This window comes from Sinohyriopsis cumingii, chromosome 12 (genome assembly GCF_028554795.1).
Source record: "Sinohyriopsis cumingii isolate HCF-2022 chromosome 12, ASM2855479v2, whole genome shotgun sequence".
Classification (NCBI taxonomy): domain Eukaryota; kingdom Metazoa; phylum Mollusca; class Bivalvia; order Unionida; family Unionidae; genus Sinohyriopsis; species Sinohyriopsis cumingii.
Genome location: NC_142972.1, coordinates 48,790,380 through 48,808,104, shown reverse-complemented (window position 1 = coordinate 48,808,104; position 17,725 = coordinate 48,790,380). Strand labels below are relative to the sequence as shown.

General features: G+C 33.6%; 1 protein-coding gene across 3 annotated transcripts in view; it reads left to right on the top strand.

The window, feature by feature from the left end:
* The window catches only part of LOC149786411 (synaptotagmin-7-like), a 555,714-nt gene extending 538,036 nt beyond the window's left edge, over positions 1-17,678 (top strand). For all 3 annotated transcript variants that reach the window (XM_089976842.1, XM_089976843.1, XM_089976841.1), the window contains exon 7: positions 5,537-17,678. In XM_089976842.1, coding sequence (XP_089832968.1) covers positions 5,537-5,841 — 305 coding nt within the window. In that variant the 3' untranslated portion in view covers positions 5,842-17,678. The remainder of the gene's footprint in view (positions 1-5,536) is intronic.
* The last annotated feature ends 47 nt before the right edge of the window (positions 17,679-17,725 follow it).

Here is a 17,725-nt window from a genome sequence, read left to right as displayed (position 1 = left end):
CACTAAGTCACATGCTAAACACACTGATCTTATTATTGAGTAACAAGCTAAACACTCTAATCTCATTATTCTGAGTCACATGCTAAACACACTCTGATCTTATTGAATAACAAGCTAAACACTATATTCTCTTTACTCTGAGTCACATGCTAAACACACTCTGATCTTATTACTATGAGTTGCAAGCTAAACACTCTAATCACATTGCTCTGAGTTGTAAGCTTAACACTCTAATCTCATTACTCTGAGTCACATGCTAAACACACTCTGATCTTATTATTCTGACTTGCAAGCTAAATATTCTAATCTCAATTCCCTGAGTCACATGGTAAACACACTCCAATCTCATTACTCTGGGTTGCAAGGTAAACACTCTAACCTCAATTCCCAGAGTCACATGATGAACACACTTTGATCTTATTACTCTAAATCACAAGCTAAACACACTCTAATCTTATTACTCTGAGTCACAAGAAAAACACACTCTGATCTCATTACTGTGAGTCACAAGCTAAACACACTCTAACTGCATTGCTCTGAGTCACAAGCTAAACACAGTCTAATTGGCATTATTCTGAGCTAAACAGTTTAGCTGCTTTATTCTGAGCCACAGTCCCAAGTCTTGTTAGAGTAAGACAAATATCTGCCAGTCAAATTGCTAGAGTGCATTGAGTGAAGCAATTTAGTGGAACTCAATTTGTCAAAACTGTTCATCCAACATTTTTAATGCGTCTTAACAGTAATTCAGTTATTGAATCCATAACATAAAAGATACCACAAATAATTGCTTAAAAGTCACATCCAAATGCTATCTGTAAATACACAGATCTGTCATTGCAAAATGTGCTGACAGATCAGGTCTGTGCAGTTTGCTTGTAGTAATCATTTTAAAAAACAACATAGATCCTGATGTGCCAGCTTATTATGCAATCGCAAATAAGGATCTGTGTTGTTTGCAGTTGTACTGTATATGTAAGTGAGTACTTACAGTATTGACTAGAACCCAGTTTCTGGTTGGTGAAAATAATTGGACACGCAAACTTCATTATATTTTGTTCCCTTGCTGAAATCATATAATGAATAAGTTTTTTTTATCTAAATTGAAAATATTAAATCTCTGACAATGGAAGAATAATAAGCATTTTTCAAGAGAACCAAAAGCATTAATATTCACAGGTTGTATTTATCCATCTCATTCACTACTTCATCTAAGCAAGAAGTACTCTGATTTTGAATTCCTTAGTACTTGAACCAATGTCGATGATAATAGATAAATGAAAAACACAGAAAGTCTAATTAAAGAACAGGAGGCATTAATGAGTACCCAGGGCAGTTGTAAAGGGCAGATGGCTTGGGCAACCACCTGGGGCATCAAACCAAGGATGAAGGGGGCATTTTGCAGTCTGCGGTTTTTTATTACCTTGACTTGAATCTCATGAAGTTTTATTTTATAAATGTTACAGCAATATTAATAATAAAATACATTCATACATACATTGGTAGTAATAAAATCCAGTTTATACAATTTATCAATTATTTTTAAAAATATTGGATAATGTGCATTGAATAGGTTGAGTAGATTTATAAAAAGTTACCAATTATAAATAGGTCTAAAATAATATATCCCATTTACTTTTTGAACCTAATAAAGGTCAAAAATAATATATCCCATTTCCTTTTTGAACCTAATAAAGGTAATCATTTTGGAAAGATGTAAGTAACTGGTTTAAAAAAATATTAATTTAAATCCTGACCTCAGTTTTAAAAATGGAATTTTTAAGAAATTCTAAATGTACATACCCTGCTAATTTTATGTTAAACCTTGAGTAATAATACATTTGTGTCAATATCAATGAATATAAAACTAGAAAAACTAATGTTTTATACATTAATAACAATTGTAGCAATGGTCATTGTGGACATGGTTTTAATACTGTTATTGTCTCCTTGAGTGCCTCTAGTAGCAATGATGTAAATCTCGTGAATTTAGGAATTTCTAGTAAGGGTTTACACATTAGGTCATTTAAATATTCAGGGTTTTCAGGGAAAGATGGATCAAGTGAAGTTACTGCTAACCTCTCCAAATAATAATGTGTATTTATTTGGACTTTCAGAAACCATGTTATCATAGCAATAGGAAAGCAGGCGGTGGTGGGCTCCTTGTGTATGTTAGAACTGGTACTGTTACTAAAAGACGGGAAGACCTAGAAACACAGGAAATAGAATCTATTTGGCTACAAATCACTCCAGAAAAAGCTAATCCCTACTAAGCTGGTTTTGTATACAGACCCCTATCATCACATACTGATTGGTGGGAATATTTTGAAGAAAAAATTTCAAATGAACGAATGAATTTTACATTCTAGGGGATATAAATAGAGACCTTCTCAAAGATCAAATAAAAGTGAATTGGATGGATTTTATTGCTTTGTTAGGTATGGAGCAACTATTAAATGAACCTGCCAGAGTAACATCTACATGTACCTCTAAATGTCTTATAGACCATATTTATACCAATACAAAAGAAACTGTTTTGGAAGTAATGGTTTCAAAGATTGGTATAAGTGACCACTTTACAATTTTTCTAACACGTATAGTCAATGGCAAATAATAAAAAAATAATATCCATAAATCCATTACTTACAAATTTTTTCAAAAGTTTAATACTGTTAAATTCCTAGAAGATCTGAAACAGATTCCATGGAATACAGTCCAGATCTTTGAAGATATTGATGATGTTTTATATACTTGGACAGATCTGTTCATCAGAATAGTGAACAAACTAGCCCCTTTAAAAACACACAGGATAAAGAAAGACCACTAGCCAGGCTGGATCTCCACAGAAATGTTAGAACCAATAATGCAAAGAGACCAACTTAAATATGTAGGAAATCAAGCTGAATATAGAGTTTGGAGGAATAAAGTTAATAAAATGATGCATTAAGCCAAACAAGCACACTACAAAAAAGTACTGGATGAAAACAGAAATAACTTGAATGATATCTGGAAGTACTTTTCAAAATGAAAAGCCGGCATCCACCCTGAGTTGGTATGGAACCAACAATCCTTGGATTACAAATCCAATGCATTACCATCCAAGTTAACTGTGACAGTTGACGTTAAATTTTCGTGTATCATTCAACCTAATCTGCTTGACTAATTTTACTTCTTGGCCAATGAGAATCAATTATAATTTCATTTTATGTCAATAAATGCACAACATTTGTATTTGAATTACTGTAAGAACAATCATGTTCAAAATTCCTCTATATAAGACTCGTTCGCTTGTAATGTAGATTACTTTTATGACTTCCATGAACATCATTGTAAGGAGGGAGAACCATACTGCCATACCAGTAAAGAGGTACATGTATTCAGTGCCAGACAGATATTGATAAATCATAAAGTGACAATGCAAAGTCCCAGGTAGTCATTACATGTCGCTGTCATCATAACAGTTGTTGTTGTTGTGGGGTTTAACGTCATTTTTCAGCACACAGTAGGCTATACATGGCGGCCAGTATTAATGGTGGAGGAAGAACCCGGGAAAATCCCCAGAAAGAACCACCGACCCATGAGAAGCTACTGGCAGGCTTTCTCACATACCCACATTGGCCGAATCTGAGACTCGAACCCACGCAGACAGAGGTGAGATGGTAGTGATCTGTAATGGAGAGCGCTTTAGACCACCCGGCCACTTAGGGCCCCGTCATCATAACAGGCTTTTATATTTACTCCAACACAATCAACAGCAACAAAATAATGTATTAGCTTCCGATTATAGATGTGAGCATGTCTGATAGTATTCAAGTACATCTGTGTTCATTCCAAACACCTACAAAATGAAATGCCACAAATCTTCTTGGTACTAATGCTTTTACTACAAATTTTATAAAATCCTGTGATCTATCTGTCTTCCATTAAGAGTGCTGCTGATTGCTATGAAATGGAGTTTTAAAAAGTGCACTAAACTCTAGCAAATGCTGAAAATATTACATACATGAAGTTGTCACTCTAGCTTTGTTATTCAACACTTGAATACATAGGGGAAACAATAATGCCGATACATAGGGGAAACAATAATGCCAATACATAGGGGAAACAATAATACCTGTACATAGGGGAAACAATAATGCCAATACATAGGGGAAACAATAATGCCAGATGTTCAGATCCTCATCATGCAGGCTGTTCACTCCTGCCAACTTCACAATGTCTCTTTAAAATGTAAATCCCCAATTAATTAAAACTTGAATTTCCAAACAAAATATGTTTCCCCTTGGGTCTAAATAGTGGGTATTTTTGCTGTTGTCCTATTTTTGCTCATTAGGATTCAGGTAAATACATTCTCTCATGGTATAATACAGATAGCTTAAACATTTAGAAAAAGCAAAGACATTAATTTCAAGGGTAATATTTTTGTGACATTCTTCCTTGATGATAGTTTTCCAAGCCAATGTTCCAGCCGAATAATTTTGGTAATGTACCATATAAACTCAGATACAACCATAAACCCCAATCTGCCTTCCCACAATGCACTTCATATCACTGTGTGTGCAGTTTGCTAGTAGTAATCAGTAAACTAAATAATATAGACCCAGATCTGCCAACACAATCTAATCTGGGTCAGTGTGGTTTTTTTTTTTTTTGGGGGGGGGTAGCAGTTAAACTGAATTATTCTATATACTTGCTTTCAAGTAAAACAAAACTGCAGCCAACAAAGATCCTGATCTGCTGTAGCATAATTCACTTGCATATCAGGGTCTGTGTTCTTTGTTCTACTGATTATTACTAACAACTGCACAGACCCAGATCTTCCAGTGCATTATACATCAGTGGATCTGCATCTGTGCACCTTTCATTTGGACTCCTCTTATTAATGAGTATATATGGTACGTGTGAGTTTACATGGTAGAGTTTTTAAATACAATCCTATATACATGCATGTGATCATCATCACTATAACTTTAATCTTTAAATCTTTTTCGCATTAAGGATGTTACCCCCTATAGCTGTCATGATGAAGGACTAAATAAACCTTTCCAACAGAAATTCTGAATAGTTAAAATTTTATATGGCAATAACCTGCTGATAAATTAACTTAATTCTGTACCAAAATTATAATTTGTAAATATTTTAGAGGTCAATTACATGTGATTCATTATTTTCTTGAGAGTTCCATTACAAATGATTCAGTATTTTCTAACAGTTATCATTAGATATTTCAGTGTGTAACCTTACTGAAATTCTGTCAAGAAAAAGCATTGAACACTGATATAGTGGACTACCAAAATGACTCAGGCTTGTTCTTATTTTTTTAAATATACAACTTCATCTATAAATAATGTCTGGAATGAAAGTTACGTTCATGGCACACAAAAAAATCGTTTTAAAAATTTGATGATTTATGGTCAAGTTTCAAATTTTTCTATACTATAATTAAAACATTGTATACTATAATTAAACCACATGGTATACTATAATTAAACCACATGATTATCTTATATCATTTATTCTTTTACACATATCATTTCAGATCCATATGTTAAAATTTGGCTGATGTATGGAAAAGAAAAAGTGGAGAAGAAAAAGACTACAATCAAAATGAGGAATTTGAACCCAGTCTTTAATGAATCATTCATTTTTGAAATTCCCTGGGACAAAATCCGAGAGGCATGTCTAGAGGTGACGGTCATGGATTTTGATAAAGTTGGACGAAATGAAATGATCGGCAAGATATTGTTAGGCAGCCGAAGTGGGCCATTAGAGACTCGGCACTGGAGTGACATGATCTCAAAGCCACGTCAGCAAGTTGCTCAATGGCACCTATTAAAGGATTAATGAAAATCTTAGATTAATTTTGAATGCAGCTGGAAATGGCGCCATGCTAGTGCTACAGAATTAATTAGACCAAAATCAGTTGCAAGGATCAAGAAAGAATACATTCATAGATTTTGAGTGCAGATGAATTATGGTGCAGTTCTGCTGCAATAAAATTTAATCGCACATTAAAGTAGATGCAGAGTATACTTTTTCACTAAGATGCATATTTGTATGGATGATTTAGCAAAATTCACTTCATCTTTTTCAATCTTTAGTGAATATACCATACTACAGTTCTGATACCAAATATTTGTACATGGAGAAAAGGTCATACCAAGGTTATCAGATTAAATCCATTTCAGGTCTCAGAATCATGGTGTCATGTTTGTAAAGCATGACATAAACATGTGATGAAGGCCTCATCAAGCCTTATCTGTTACCAGCTACCCATTACAAGTCAAATATTGTATGCCCTTATGTCATAGATAGTGCTTAAAATGTGTGTATTCCTCCTTAATTATGTATCAGTTTTTCATTTTTTCCTCACTTTTGCTTCAGGAGAGAATTTATTTATACAAATAGCAACTGCAGATTAAATAGGAGAGGCAGCATAAAGAAACAGAAACAATATCACTCATTACAGTTTACTTGTTTTGGTAAAAGAGAAACCAAAATGATACATGATAGTTGTGTTGATTTAGTAAACCAAAACGAAAATGATACATACCAGTCTAATGGTTATGGTAAAACAGAACCAACATGATACATACCAGTCTAATTGGTATTTATATATACCAGTCTAATTGTTATGGTAAAACAAAACCAAAATGATGCACACCAGTCTAAATATTATGGTAAAACAAAACCAAAATGATACATACCAGTCTAATTGTTTTGGTAAAACAGAACCAACAAGATAATACCAGTCTAATTGTTATGGTAAAAGAGAGCCAACATGAAACATACCAGTCTAATTGTTACCGTAAAACAAAAACAAAATGATACATACCAGTCTAATTGTTATGGTAAACCAGATCAACATGATACATACCAGTCTAATTGGTATTTATATATACCAGTCTAATTGTTATGGTAAAACAAAACCAAAATGATGCACATCAGTCTAAATAGTATGGTAAAACAAAACCAAAATGATACATACCAGTCTAATTGTTTTGGTAAAACAGAACCAACAAGATAATACCAGTCTAATTGTTATGGTAAAAGAGAGCCAACATGAAACATACCAGTCTAATTGTTACCGTAAAACAAAAACAAAATGATACATACCAGTCTAATTGTTATGGTAAACCAGATCAACATGATACATACCAGTCTAATTGTTATGGTAAAAAAGAACCAACATGATACATACCGGTCTAATTGTTTTGGTAAAACAGAACCAAAATGATACATACCAGTCTAATTGTTATGGTAAAACAGAACCATAACTTCTGTAATAGTGCAAATATTGATCATGATATAAATATTAAGGTGTAATTTGAACAGTGAAAAAATGGATAGGCCATTTAAGGAGGGGGTGGGTGGGAATTTTTTTGGACTGGATCCTTGTATTTCTTTTATCTCTTTTGTTTCAACTAATGGAGGTGGGGTGGTTGGCAATATATCAGAGCAAGAATATTTGTTAAAACCTACACTGTTGATTGAGCTCATCCATATATGTCACAAACCCTCTTATAATATGGGGGCAGGTGTGGATCCCATTGTTTCTTATTTAAAAAATACCCAGAATAGGTACCGATTTGCAAATAAATAAAAAGAAAATGTGCTTGCTATGAGTGAATAATATATATATTTCATCTTGTGGGTAAAACTACCTGAACTGTTTCATCCACTAGGTGAAATAAATCCAATATTCACTCATTTCAAGGTAATATCCTTTACTTAATCAAGCATGCAATCCCTACCATTGTAAGAACTGTCTTGGTTATGTGTCAAGTCAGATAATTTCAACTGACCAATCAAATACTGTTTTAAATATTATTATGCTGGGAACATCATAAAGGTATCTAAGATTAATCTGTGGTTTATTGTACTCATTCATGGATGTCCTCAAGGACAGTAAGGGAATCAAGCACTCAACATGAAAAGTTTAACAGATAGAATTTGTTATAGAGAAGAAGCAAGTTGCAAAGACTATACAGTGCAGCGAACATCAAATTCCCAAATTGGCACTCCAAGGTTTTCTCTAGGATGAGCAGAAATATTGCCATTATTGGATTATGAAGTCACATAACATTTTACAAGCAGAATGTTACAAACTTTAGCTTCAGTAGTGTAGTTTCTCAAACTTGATGTCCATCATTTTTTTTAAAAATCTTGTTTTGAGTGAACAATAATGCTGGAATCTATCTACATTAACATGTAAAAAGCAGTGACATAACAAAATATTTTCACTGGTACACATGTGATGTGCGCTAAAACTTCCTGGAGTACAGTGTCTAAGAATCTGTAAGAGATTGGTTAAGATAAAGTTAATGTATTTGGAAAAGTGAGCTGCTTTATTTTGAAAAAGCCCTTTTATTGACAGTTATTCTCAAAGTGATTGTAAAATGTGTTTTCCACCATTTAAACCCCCACCCCATTGATATTTATCATTTCTTAAGTTTTCAAAGGCCTCACAGTAACATGTACCCTTGCTTATACTGCAGTCTATGTTTTTGAACCTCAGTATGCACAAGTTATTATGGGAGAGGTGTGTTTGAGAGTCAGACATTTTAGTTTTCAAAAAAGTCCCAAGAGCTTCACCCCTGAACAAATTAAATGGTTTGCCCTTAATAGGGAAGCCATCAAAATGGCTTATTTGTTTTAATAGAAAAAAACTTTTACTAACCTTTCATAATTTTCTTTTAAAATTGGTCCTTGGTCATTGTATTATCATCAACCATCTGTATTGCCTTTGAACCTGCCACACCACCACCATGAAGGTAAATTATTACATGAAATTCTCCCATCTGTACATGCTTATAAGACGAGTCCAACTGCAAACTACACAGACCCAGCTCTGCCTTCACATAATGTGCTGGCACATCTGGGTCTGTGCAGTTTGTTTGGAATAATCAGTAGAACAAACAGCATAGACCCTGATCTGCAGGCACTTGATGCTAGATCAGGATCTTTTTTTGTTTACTGTTTGAATCTACTTATAAACAAGTACGAATGGTAATTATTTCCAGAAACCTCTTTGATCTTTATTTCAAAATGTTATGTATGACCCATTTAGTAAATGGACCATCTTAAGTTTCACAAGTAACTAATCCATTCAACATAATTGGCAGAGGAGATTGATCAAAATGATGATGGACAACTCTTTCACAGGGGAAGTAAATCTGACAATCTGTATCTCCAAAAAAATAAAACAATGGTAAAAGGCAGTAATTTGATGATCATTAAAGTGCATGGTTATTTTGCTCCTTCTGTGGTGGACCAAGATAAAGGTTCAAAGGTAAGCCTTGAAAGCAATGGAAACCTGGTTTTTAAACAGGGAAACACTGTTTTACAGTACTTGATAGAAAATAAGGTTTTTAAATTCTCTTCTTTTTTTTAAAACTAAATGAAAGAATGAATGAATTTCAGGGTACATATTAGAGTTGCACTGCAAACCATATATCATCGGTCTGTATTTTGCCTGAAATTAAATAAATATTTTGATACTACATAAAATATATATAATATCAGTAGTGATACAGCTGTTGTAGCACATAGATTTATTCATTGTGTTTATTATGGTAAACATTTTTACTAAGAATTTTTGAAATTGGAAAAAAATCTGGATGTATACATTTGTACATTTGCTTTTTGATAGCTGAAAGTCTTTTGCACTTATAATATGTGATTGTCAATAGTGAGGTGTATCAGGATGTGACAGTTTGCAGAATCTCCATATTTATGCTTATCATCTGACTGAACAGCATACTATTGATGGTTGATTATCAGACTGAACAGCATACTATTGATGGTTGATTATCAGACTGAACAGCATACTATTGATGGTTGATTATCAGACTGAACAGCATACTATTGATGGTTGATTATCAGACTGACTAAACAGCATACTATTGATTGATTGTCACAGTGAACATCTTACTATTGATGAATGGCATATTATTGATGGTTGATTGTCAGTCAGACAGAATGGCATATTATTGATGGTTGATTGTCAGTCAGACAGAATGGCATATTATTGATGGTTGATTGTCAGTCAGACAGAATGGCATACTACTGATGGTTGATTGTCAGACAGACAGAATGGCATATTATTGATGGTTGATTGTCAGTCAGACAGAATGGCATATTATTGATTGGTTGATTGTCAGTCAGACAGAATGGCATATTATTGATGGTTGATTGTCAGTCAGACAGAATGGCATATTATTGATTGGTTGATTGTCAGTCAGACAGAATGGCATACTACAGATGATTGATTTTCAGTCAGACAAAATGGCATGCTATTGATGGTTTATTATCAGACAGAATGGCATAATATTGATGGTTGATTATCAATCAGACAGAATGGCACACTACTGATGGTTGATTATCAGACAAAATAACATGCTACTGATGGTTGATTGTCAGTCAGACAGAGTGGCATACTACTGATGGTTGATTGTCAGACAGAACAGCATATTATTGATCGTTGATCAGTCAGACTAAACAGCATACTAGTGATGCTTGTTGTTGTTTTGGGTTTGATGCCATTATTCAGTGCACAATAAATGGTGGCCATTATAAATACTGGAGAAAGAACCCAGGAAGAACACCAGTAACAACCACCAACCCACAGGAAGCTACTGGCAAGCTTTCTCACAATCCCCCATTGGCTGAGTGCAAGACTCAAACCCACATTGACAGTGGTGAGATGGCACTGATCAGTAAAGGCAAGCACTTTAGACCACATCTCCATCTGGGGCTTCTACTATTGATGGTTGATTATAAAAAGCAAAAATGGCAATAAGAAAGGGTGCAGTTAAAATGAACTACCTACCATACACACTCACTTATAACTCAGGTTAATCTACAAACAACATAAACCCTGATATACTGTTGGATAAAGCACTGGCAGACATAGACCCTGATCTACTGTTGGATAAAGCACTGGCAGACATAGACCCTGATCTACTGTTGGATAAAGAACTGGCAGACATAGACCCTGATCTACTGTTGGATAAAGCCCTGGCAGACATAGACCCTGATCTACTGTTGGATAAAGAACTGCAGACTAGAGTTTATGTTGTTTGCTCAACTAATAACAAACTGCATATACCAAGATCTGCTGCCACATTATGTAATTGCAGACCTGGGTCTGTGCATTTTGCAGCTGAGTCAGACTTGTTTGTGAGTATACACAGCAAAGGCTTTGAGTCACTTTAAATTAAAGGGTATCGACATTTCATGGTTTGGTTTCTAAAATTAATACTCATGGGTAACCAACTTTGTGTGGATGTATCATTTGAATTAAAAAGAAGTTTGATTAGGTAAGTTACTTGTTGCACGTTAAGCATGATTCCAGGGATCTGAATTAAAGAAGATCCCTACATTCATTTGCATGCATGTATAAGCATATAAGCTTAATTAATTGTACTGCTGTAATTAAAAGTTAATCAATTATACTGCTGTAATTAACACTGCATTTAGTTTTTTCAGTGTACTTATAAGACTGCTATGAAAACAAAGCACTTGACTAATAGGGATTAGGCACTACAACAAAGCCATTGACCACAAACCAGGCTCTATCAAAGTAATGCTTGTCCATACATAAACACTTCAGGCAATATTGAGTTACACTCTTTCAACTATCACATTATCACAGTTATCAAAAAACCGGAAACTTTAAGTAAACTTTCATGCCACTGTGGGTAGGCCTGATATTTATGACTTCTCGGTTTGTTGACCAGATTATATCATGTGACTTTGATATAAGACTCGCTACCTCGTAGCTGGTGTTATCAAAATGGCATTAATGCTCATTGATGTTTTCATGGTAAAATCATGAGTAGAAACTGCCATGTCATTTAAAGCAAAACCATGTCATACCACTGTTTGTACCAGGTGCATACGATTTCAGGTTGAAACCTCCAGATTTATCTGTCATGGCCCAGGTGATTGCATGTTATATGTATGGGAGGCCAGCAAAGATGTACTCTTAGACAATGTCTAGATCAAACTGAAAATATTGAATTCAAGCAAAAAGTCAATTATCTCCACACATGACAAATTGTCACCTGGGGCAGACATGATTAAAATGGGTTTTGAGAAAGCGGGCCTGCTCTGTTGATTCTTATTCTTCAGTTATGTGAATGAAATGTATTTAGTAATAAATCTTGTGTTGGATTTCTTTAGTAGAATACTTGTGATCAATAAAATCAAATATGGAGTAAAAACTTATATTTTTGTATTTCATGAAACTAATAATGTTTGATTTAGATGCAGGAATTGCTTCACCATTATCATATCTATTGAGTATGAACAGTGTCTAACTGTAGATAATGATGTGATTTTGTGATCCATACATTATATTGGATATTTTCATGGATAAATGGTGTTTAACTGTAGGTAATGATGTGCTTTGATGATTTATATATGTTTGATATTTTCATAGATAAAACAGTGATGTTAAATAAGGACATAGGTGCTTAAAAATATTTTAGACTTTGACATTTCAGTTTCTCAAACTTTAATTTTATTACATTTCTCATATGTTTCCAAAGTTTATTAGATCACATAAGTTTAAGTAAGCATTAATTTATGGATATCATATGAAATTTTAGAAGTAACAAAGTTGATAAACTTAGTAATTTTGCATTTAATACTGCAATATAGTCATTACATTAGTACTGAGCTTTTTAGGTCATGCCATTGTGAATGGAAATTAAAACTGTCATCAGTCAGTTTCTATAGTTCTATAAATGTATTATATAAACATACATGCCAACCCCTGGAGTGTTGTAAGTATAATCGTTACTAATATAAGCAGTGAAATTCATAATCTGAGCACAAAAAGCATAATCTGTGTATTACATGACACCATTGCAGGAAACGGTTTGGAAAATGTACTTTTATTTCTGCTACTAACCTGGATTTGCAGTTTCAGTCATAATGGACCAAATCATTGCAGACTTGAACCAGAATACAAACAAAAACATACTGCCAACTTATTTTTATACAACACTCACTTTAACTAGTTTATTATCATGTAGTGGAGGTTAGATATATATATAAAGTCCATTTAATGTTCTTTAGCATGATCTGAAGACACGTTATGCTATGGCAGATCAGGATCTTTGCTGTTTGAAGTTTGACTCGACTTATAAGTAAACATACATTATTTACAAACCCCAGATGGCGTTGAAGGTACATATTTTGCTCACTTGCATTTTCCAAGTTTATCCACATGTTAATAGCTCTGCTCATTGTTACCAAGTGAATGATTTGGTTACATGTGTGTAGTAGGTTACATTTCTGAGATATTTACTTGAACAATGATGATGCTTCCAGTGTCGATACATTTTCCTTTTTGACCATTTTATCCTACTTCACTGACTTTTGAACCGCTTTTTTTGCTGCATCAAAATGTATGGACTAATTTTCACCCTTATGTTTGCCCTTTATTTCATCTTCAAAATTTTCTACACAGCTATGCCACAATAGAACCTTTGCATTAATTACATAATTCATGGTTGATAAAAATATACATGCTTTCTCTTTTTATGCTGCCACTAGCAATATGACGGGGGATTATAGCAATAAAACGTGTCTAGCCATCTATTATATATACATGTACATGTACATTTTCCAGATTCTTGTGTGTCCAGCTACTCCTGTGTTTTTTCCGTGGACCTTCTTGAAACTTGGAAGATATCACATTGCAATCATACTTAGAGAATTTGATAGATTTTTAAACAATGTATCCCATTTTGGTGTGAATGGTATTTAATATATAATTCTTGTTTTGTAACTAGAACCACATATAGTTTGGCTTTTGATGAAATGATCTAAAACTTGTGAAATATTTTTGCACAAGGTCAACAAGGGGCATATCATTATGTTGTCATGTTCTTGTGCATTTTGCTTGAGTATTGCCTGACTCTTTGGTGCTAAGGATATATACTACACGTAATTTATTTTAAAAAATATTTGTACATTTACAAAAAATAATTATCATTGACAGAGTAATTGTGTACAAAACAAATAAAGATCCAGCGTTAAGGATATGTCAAAACATCTATGTCATCAATTTTAAATTGATCTGTCAAATAAAAGTAGGTGTCAGATAATGCTGTTAATTTACTTCTACATATCATTACATAGTCTGTATATACACACACACTCACACAGAATCAAACCTGTCAATAGTGGACACTCATGGGAAAAGGTTAAACTGGCAATTACATACAGGTGACCAGTGTACACAAGTTCACCTCTTAATGTTATGTGGAAAAAAATACATTGCACTGAATATTGTTAATAATATTATTATTATGATTATTATTACTGCATTGTTTTATGTGCACTTCACAATAAAATCCTAATTGTGGCTTCATGTTTTTCTCTCACAAATTTAAGTTCCACACAAGATTATTGTATCCTAGTCCCTTTAATCCACCCTAGAAATGACGTAATCACCGACTTCATTCATGCTATAAAAACAATATCTGCATTAGTCAACTCACCTGGATCAAAAGACAGTCATATTGTGTGAGAAATCTGTGATAAAGTCAAAACAAGCTGTATATGACTATTCATTGTGACCCATGAAACGAAACTTCATGTACCTTCAGAGACTAATTCTGAATATAGAATGACCGCTTACCCTGATGAAAAGGGATGAAACTTGTATATCTTCTCAAAAACATTTTTTTCTTCTTCAGAGATTGCCTTAACTCACAAGCGAATAGATGAAGATATCTAACTATACCACCCTGACACAAAAGGCGACTTCCAGCTGCTTCAATAACGTAACTACTTTTCCAACCTCCAGCAAATGAATTGCTTTGATCCTATCCTGTAAGGATAAAAAGCACCTTACTTTCAAAGCCGATCAATTGATACTTTCAAGTTTGTTTGACAGTGTGGCATGTACAGTCAAGATATGAAATGCTTAAATATCAATTAGCAGTAAGTGCTTTATCTAAACAACGCTTTGCTCATCAAACAAAAGTGTTTAGTTTGCATACTTAGAATGGCCATTGCTGATAGACTCCAGACACCTTAAAGGAGGGTGAAACCATTGTTTGGTTATGAAACATATGGGCTGCAGACCATAGAAGACAGATGATCATTAAATACAACGAATTTATATAGCATATTTGCCTGGGTTGGGGGTGGGAGGAATTAGAATGGCCAGTGAAACCAAGTGACTGCTGTTGACAGGTGACCATTACGACAGGTTTGACTGTGTGTGTATGTGTGTGTGTGTGTGTGTGTATATATATATATATATATATATATATATATATATATATATATATATATATATATATATATATATATATGTGTGTGTGTGTGTGTGTGAATGTGAAAAACACTTGTGACTAAAAGATTACTATTAAACTTTACACAAATATTGGTATCTCAGCAATATTTCTTTATTCTGACACCACATTATTTAAAGAGTTACCAATTGAATGGACTGTATTCAAAGAGAGTGAATATAGTTTGTTTGCTTTGTATGTGTGTGAGAGACAGGTTTCAGTCAAAGAGAAGATAATGAAATATTAAGTGGACATTTTTTAAAAGAATACATCTTTTCAATTTCCAAGATGTACATTAAATATTCACAGTATTTATATTTGTAATGCACTTCATTCTGTTCCGATAGCAGAAGGGTCAAATTCACTGCAACATACACTATATTGTTAACTCTTCATGTGAATACAATGTCAAATTCACTGCCCCATACACTATATTGCTTTCTCTTCAAGTGAATACAATCTACATTCCTACCAAAGGATTACCAAAATGCTTTATCAATAAGTTCATGTACACTTCCTGTAGCTTTCACTAAGATATTGGATCCGTCTAATCCAGCAAAGCTGTAGTGTTTCATTGTATGCAACGATTTTACTTTTCTGTCAGTGACTGCAAAGGCATCTAATCCAACCTATGATTGACATCTTGTGAACATGTTGTCATGCTAATTGTTTTCTAGGGTTAAGCCATTGTCTGTTAGTGTTATTTTAAGTGTTCTTTATATGTTCATATATAAATGCCTACATTCTGCCAGCATTATTTTACAATTGCACAACTTGTTTACACCAAGGTGGCGGGGGGGGAGGGGGGCTGATGCATCCATGTCCCTTCGAAACCTTTCTGGCTTCATGGTTAAATAGAGTATTTAGTAGATCTTTTTTCTTATCATTCAAAAACTTGTTTCAAATGTCATATCCTGATTGTCATTTACTTTTTACATGAATTTAATGATCATTTGTTTGATGCTTTTGCAATTCATTACCGTATATGCTCACTTTTAAGACCAACATATGGTAATGATCAACCTCAATTTCACTGATAATGCACCGAAACCCATAACTTACATAGTCTTCTTGTGTTAGTTTTATGTTACTTGAACAATATCTGCATTATTGTTGGTTTCATCAGCACTAATTTTGCTGCCATCTAAACTTTCCATGTTTGTATCCTTGTCTGTATATTTCTGGATCCACAACATTCACTAAGGTTGACTGCACATTTCTAGATCCACAACATAAGCTATGTACTTGTGTTAGATTGTTCATAAGCTGTAAGCCAGACCAGTCTGAGTCACATGTACAGATGGCAACTTAATGTAGGAACGGTCTTACAATCAAAATGGGATTATGCTGCAAATTAAATTGCAGCTGTCAATGATTTTAGCATAAAACATAGTTTCTTTAATTGAAAAATGCTGCTGTCTTTTCTCAAGTTGCCACATAATCCTGAAGGTCAACAGAGGATTCCAAGTAGACTCACCAATACTTTGTATAAAATGTAACTTTCAACTTCCACAAGTTTTATGATGTAATAACATGGTACATGGATTATACAGTAAGTTTAATAAACCTTTTATACCTCAAGATCTAGAGTTAAAATAATTCAGAATCTGTTCTAAAATTTACTGTTTACCAAAAACTTTATGTAGAGGTATTATCATATTCAACAGTTATCAAGTAGGCCAAGTGACATTTGAGAATTAGTTTATATTTTTCATTGTATACAAAAGATGGCAACTCAAGGTCATCACCATGCTTCATTCTTCAAAAGGTTTTGCAGTGATGTTTGCAACTGAAAATACAAATACCAGTATCAATATTATTTGAAAACCATATTCTCGTTAGAAAGTGTTGGCCTATATTATATGGTTACAAAATAATATGGCAAGGTTTAAAGTGAAATGAATAAATATTTATTCTTAATGACTGTTGATGCTTAAGTTGCCCAAACTGCATGATTATACTCAACTATAAAACTACCTGGTCAACTTCTGTAAACTCACCTACCTACACACACAATTAAGTCAAGACAGCATAAATCCACAAAACTTCAATACACAACACAGGTCATTATGTCGTGAAGTTTTACACAGCAATAATTGTTTTGTGATTTTATATTATCTGCCATATTTCAACCAATTGTCTTTTTGTGCTGTTTTCTTTTCATTGTATTATTATTATCTATGTACTTGTCATGCAAGTGAGGTTGCAAAATACAAAACCAGTAAATTTTACTTTATATATTTATCACGATGATGTGGCATAGATTTTGTTAAATGCAGCCAATTATATTGTACAAATCTGAATAAAAAAAAGTAGTTCAATAAAAGACTGTATTACTGAGACCAAAGTTGGTTTTACATTTTATCACACGTGTGCTGTGTTATTTGTTAATATACCCATGTCATAATTGT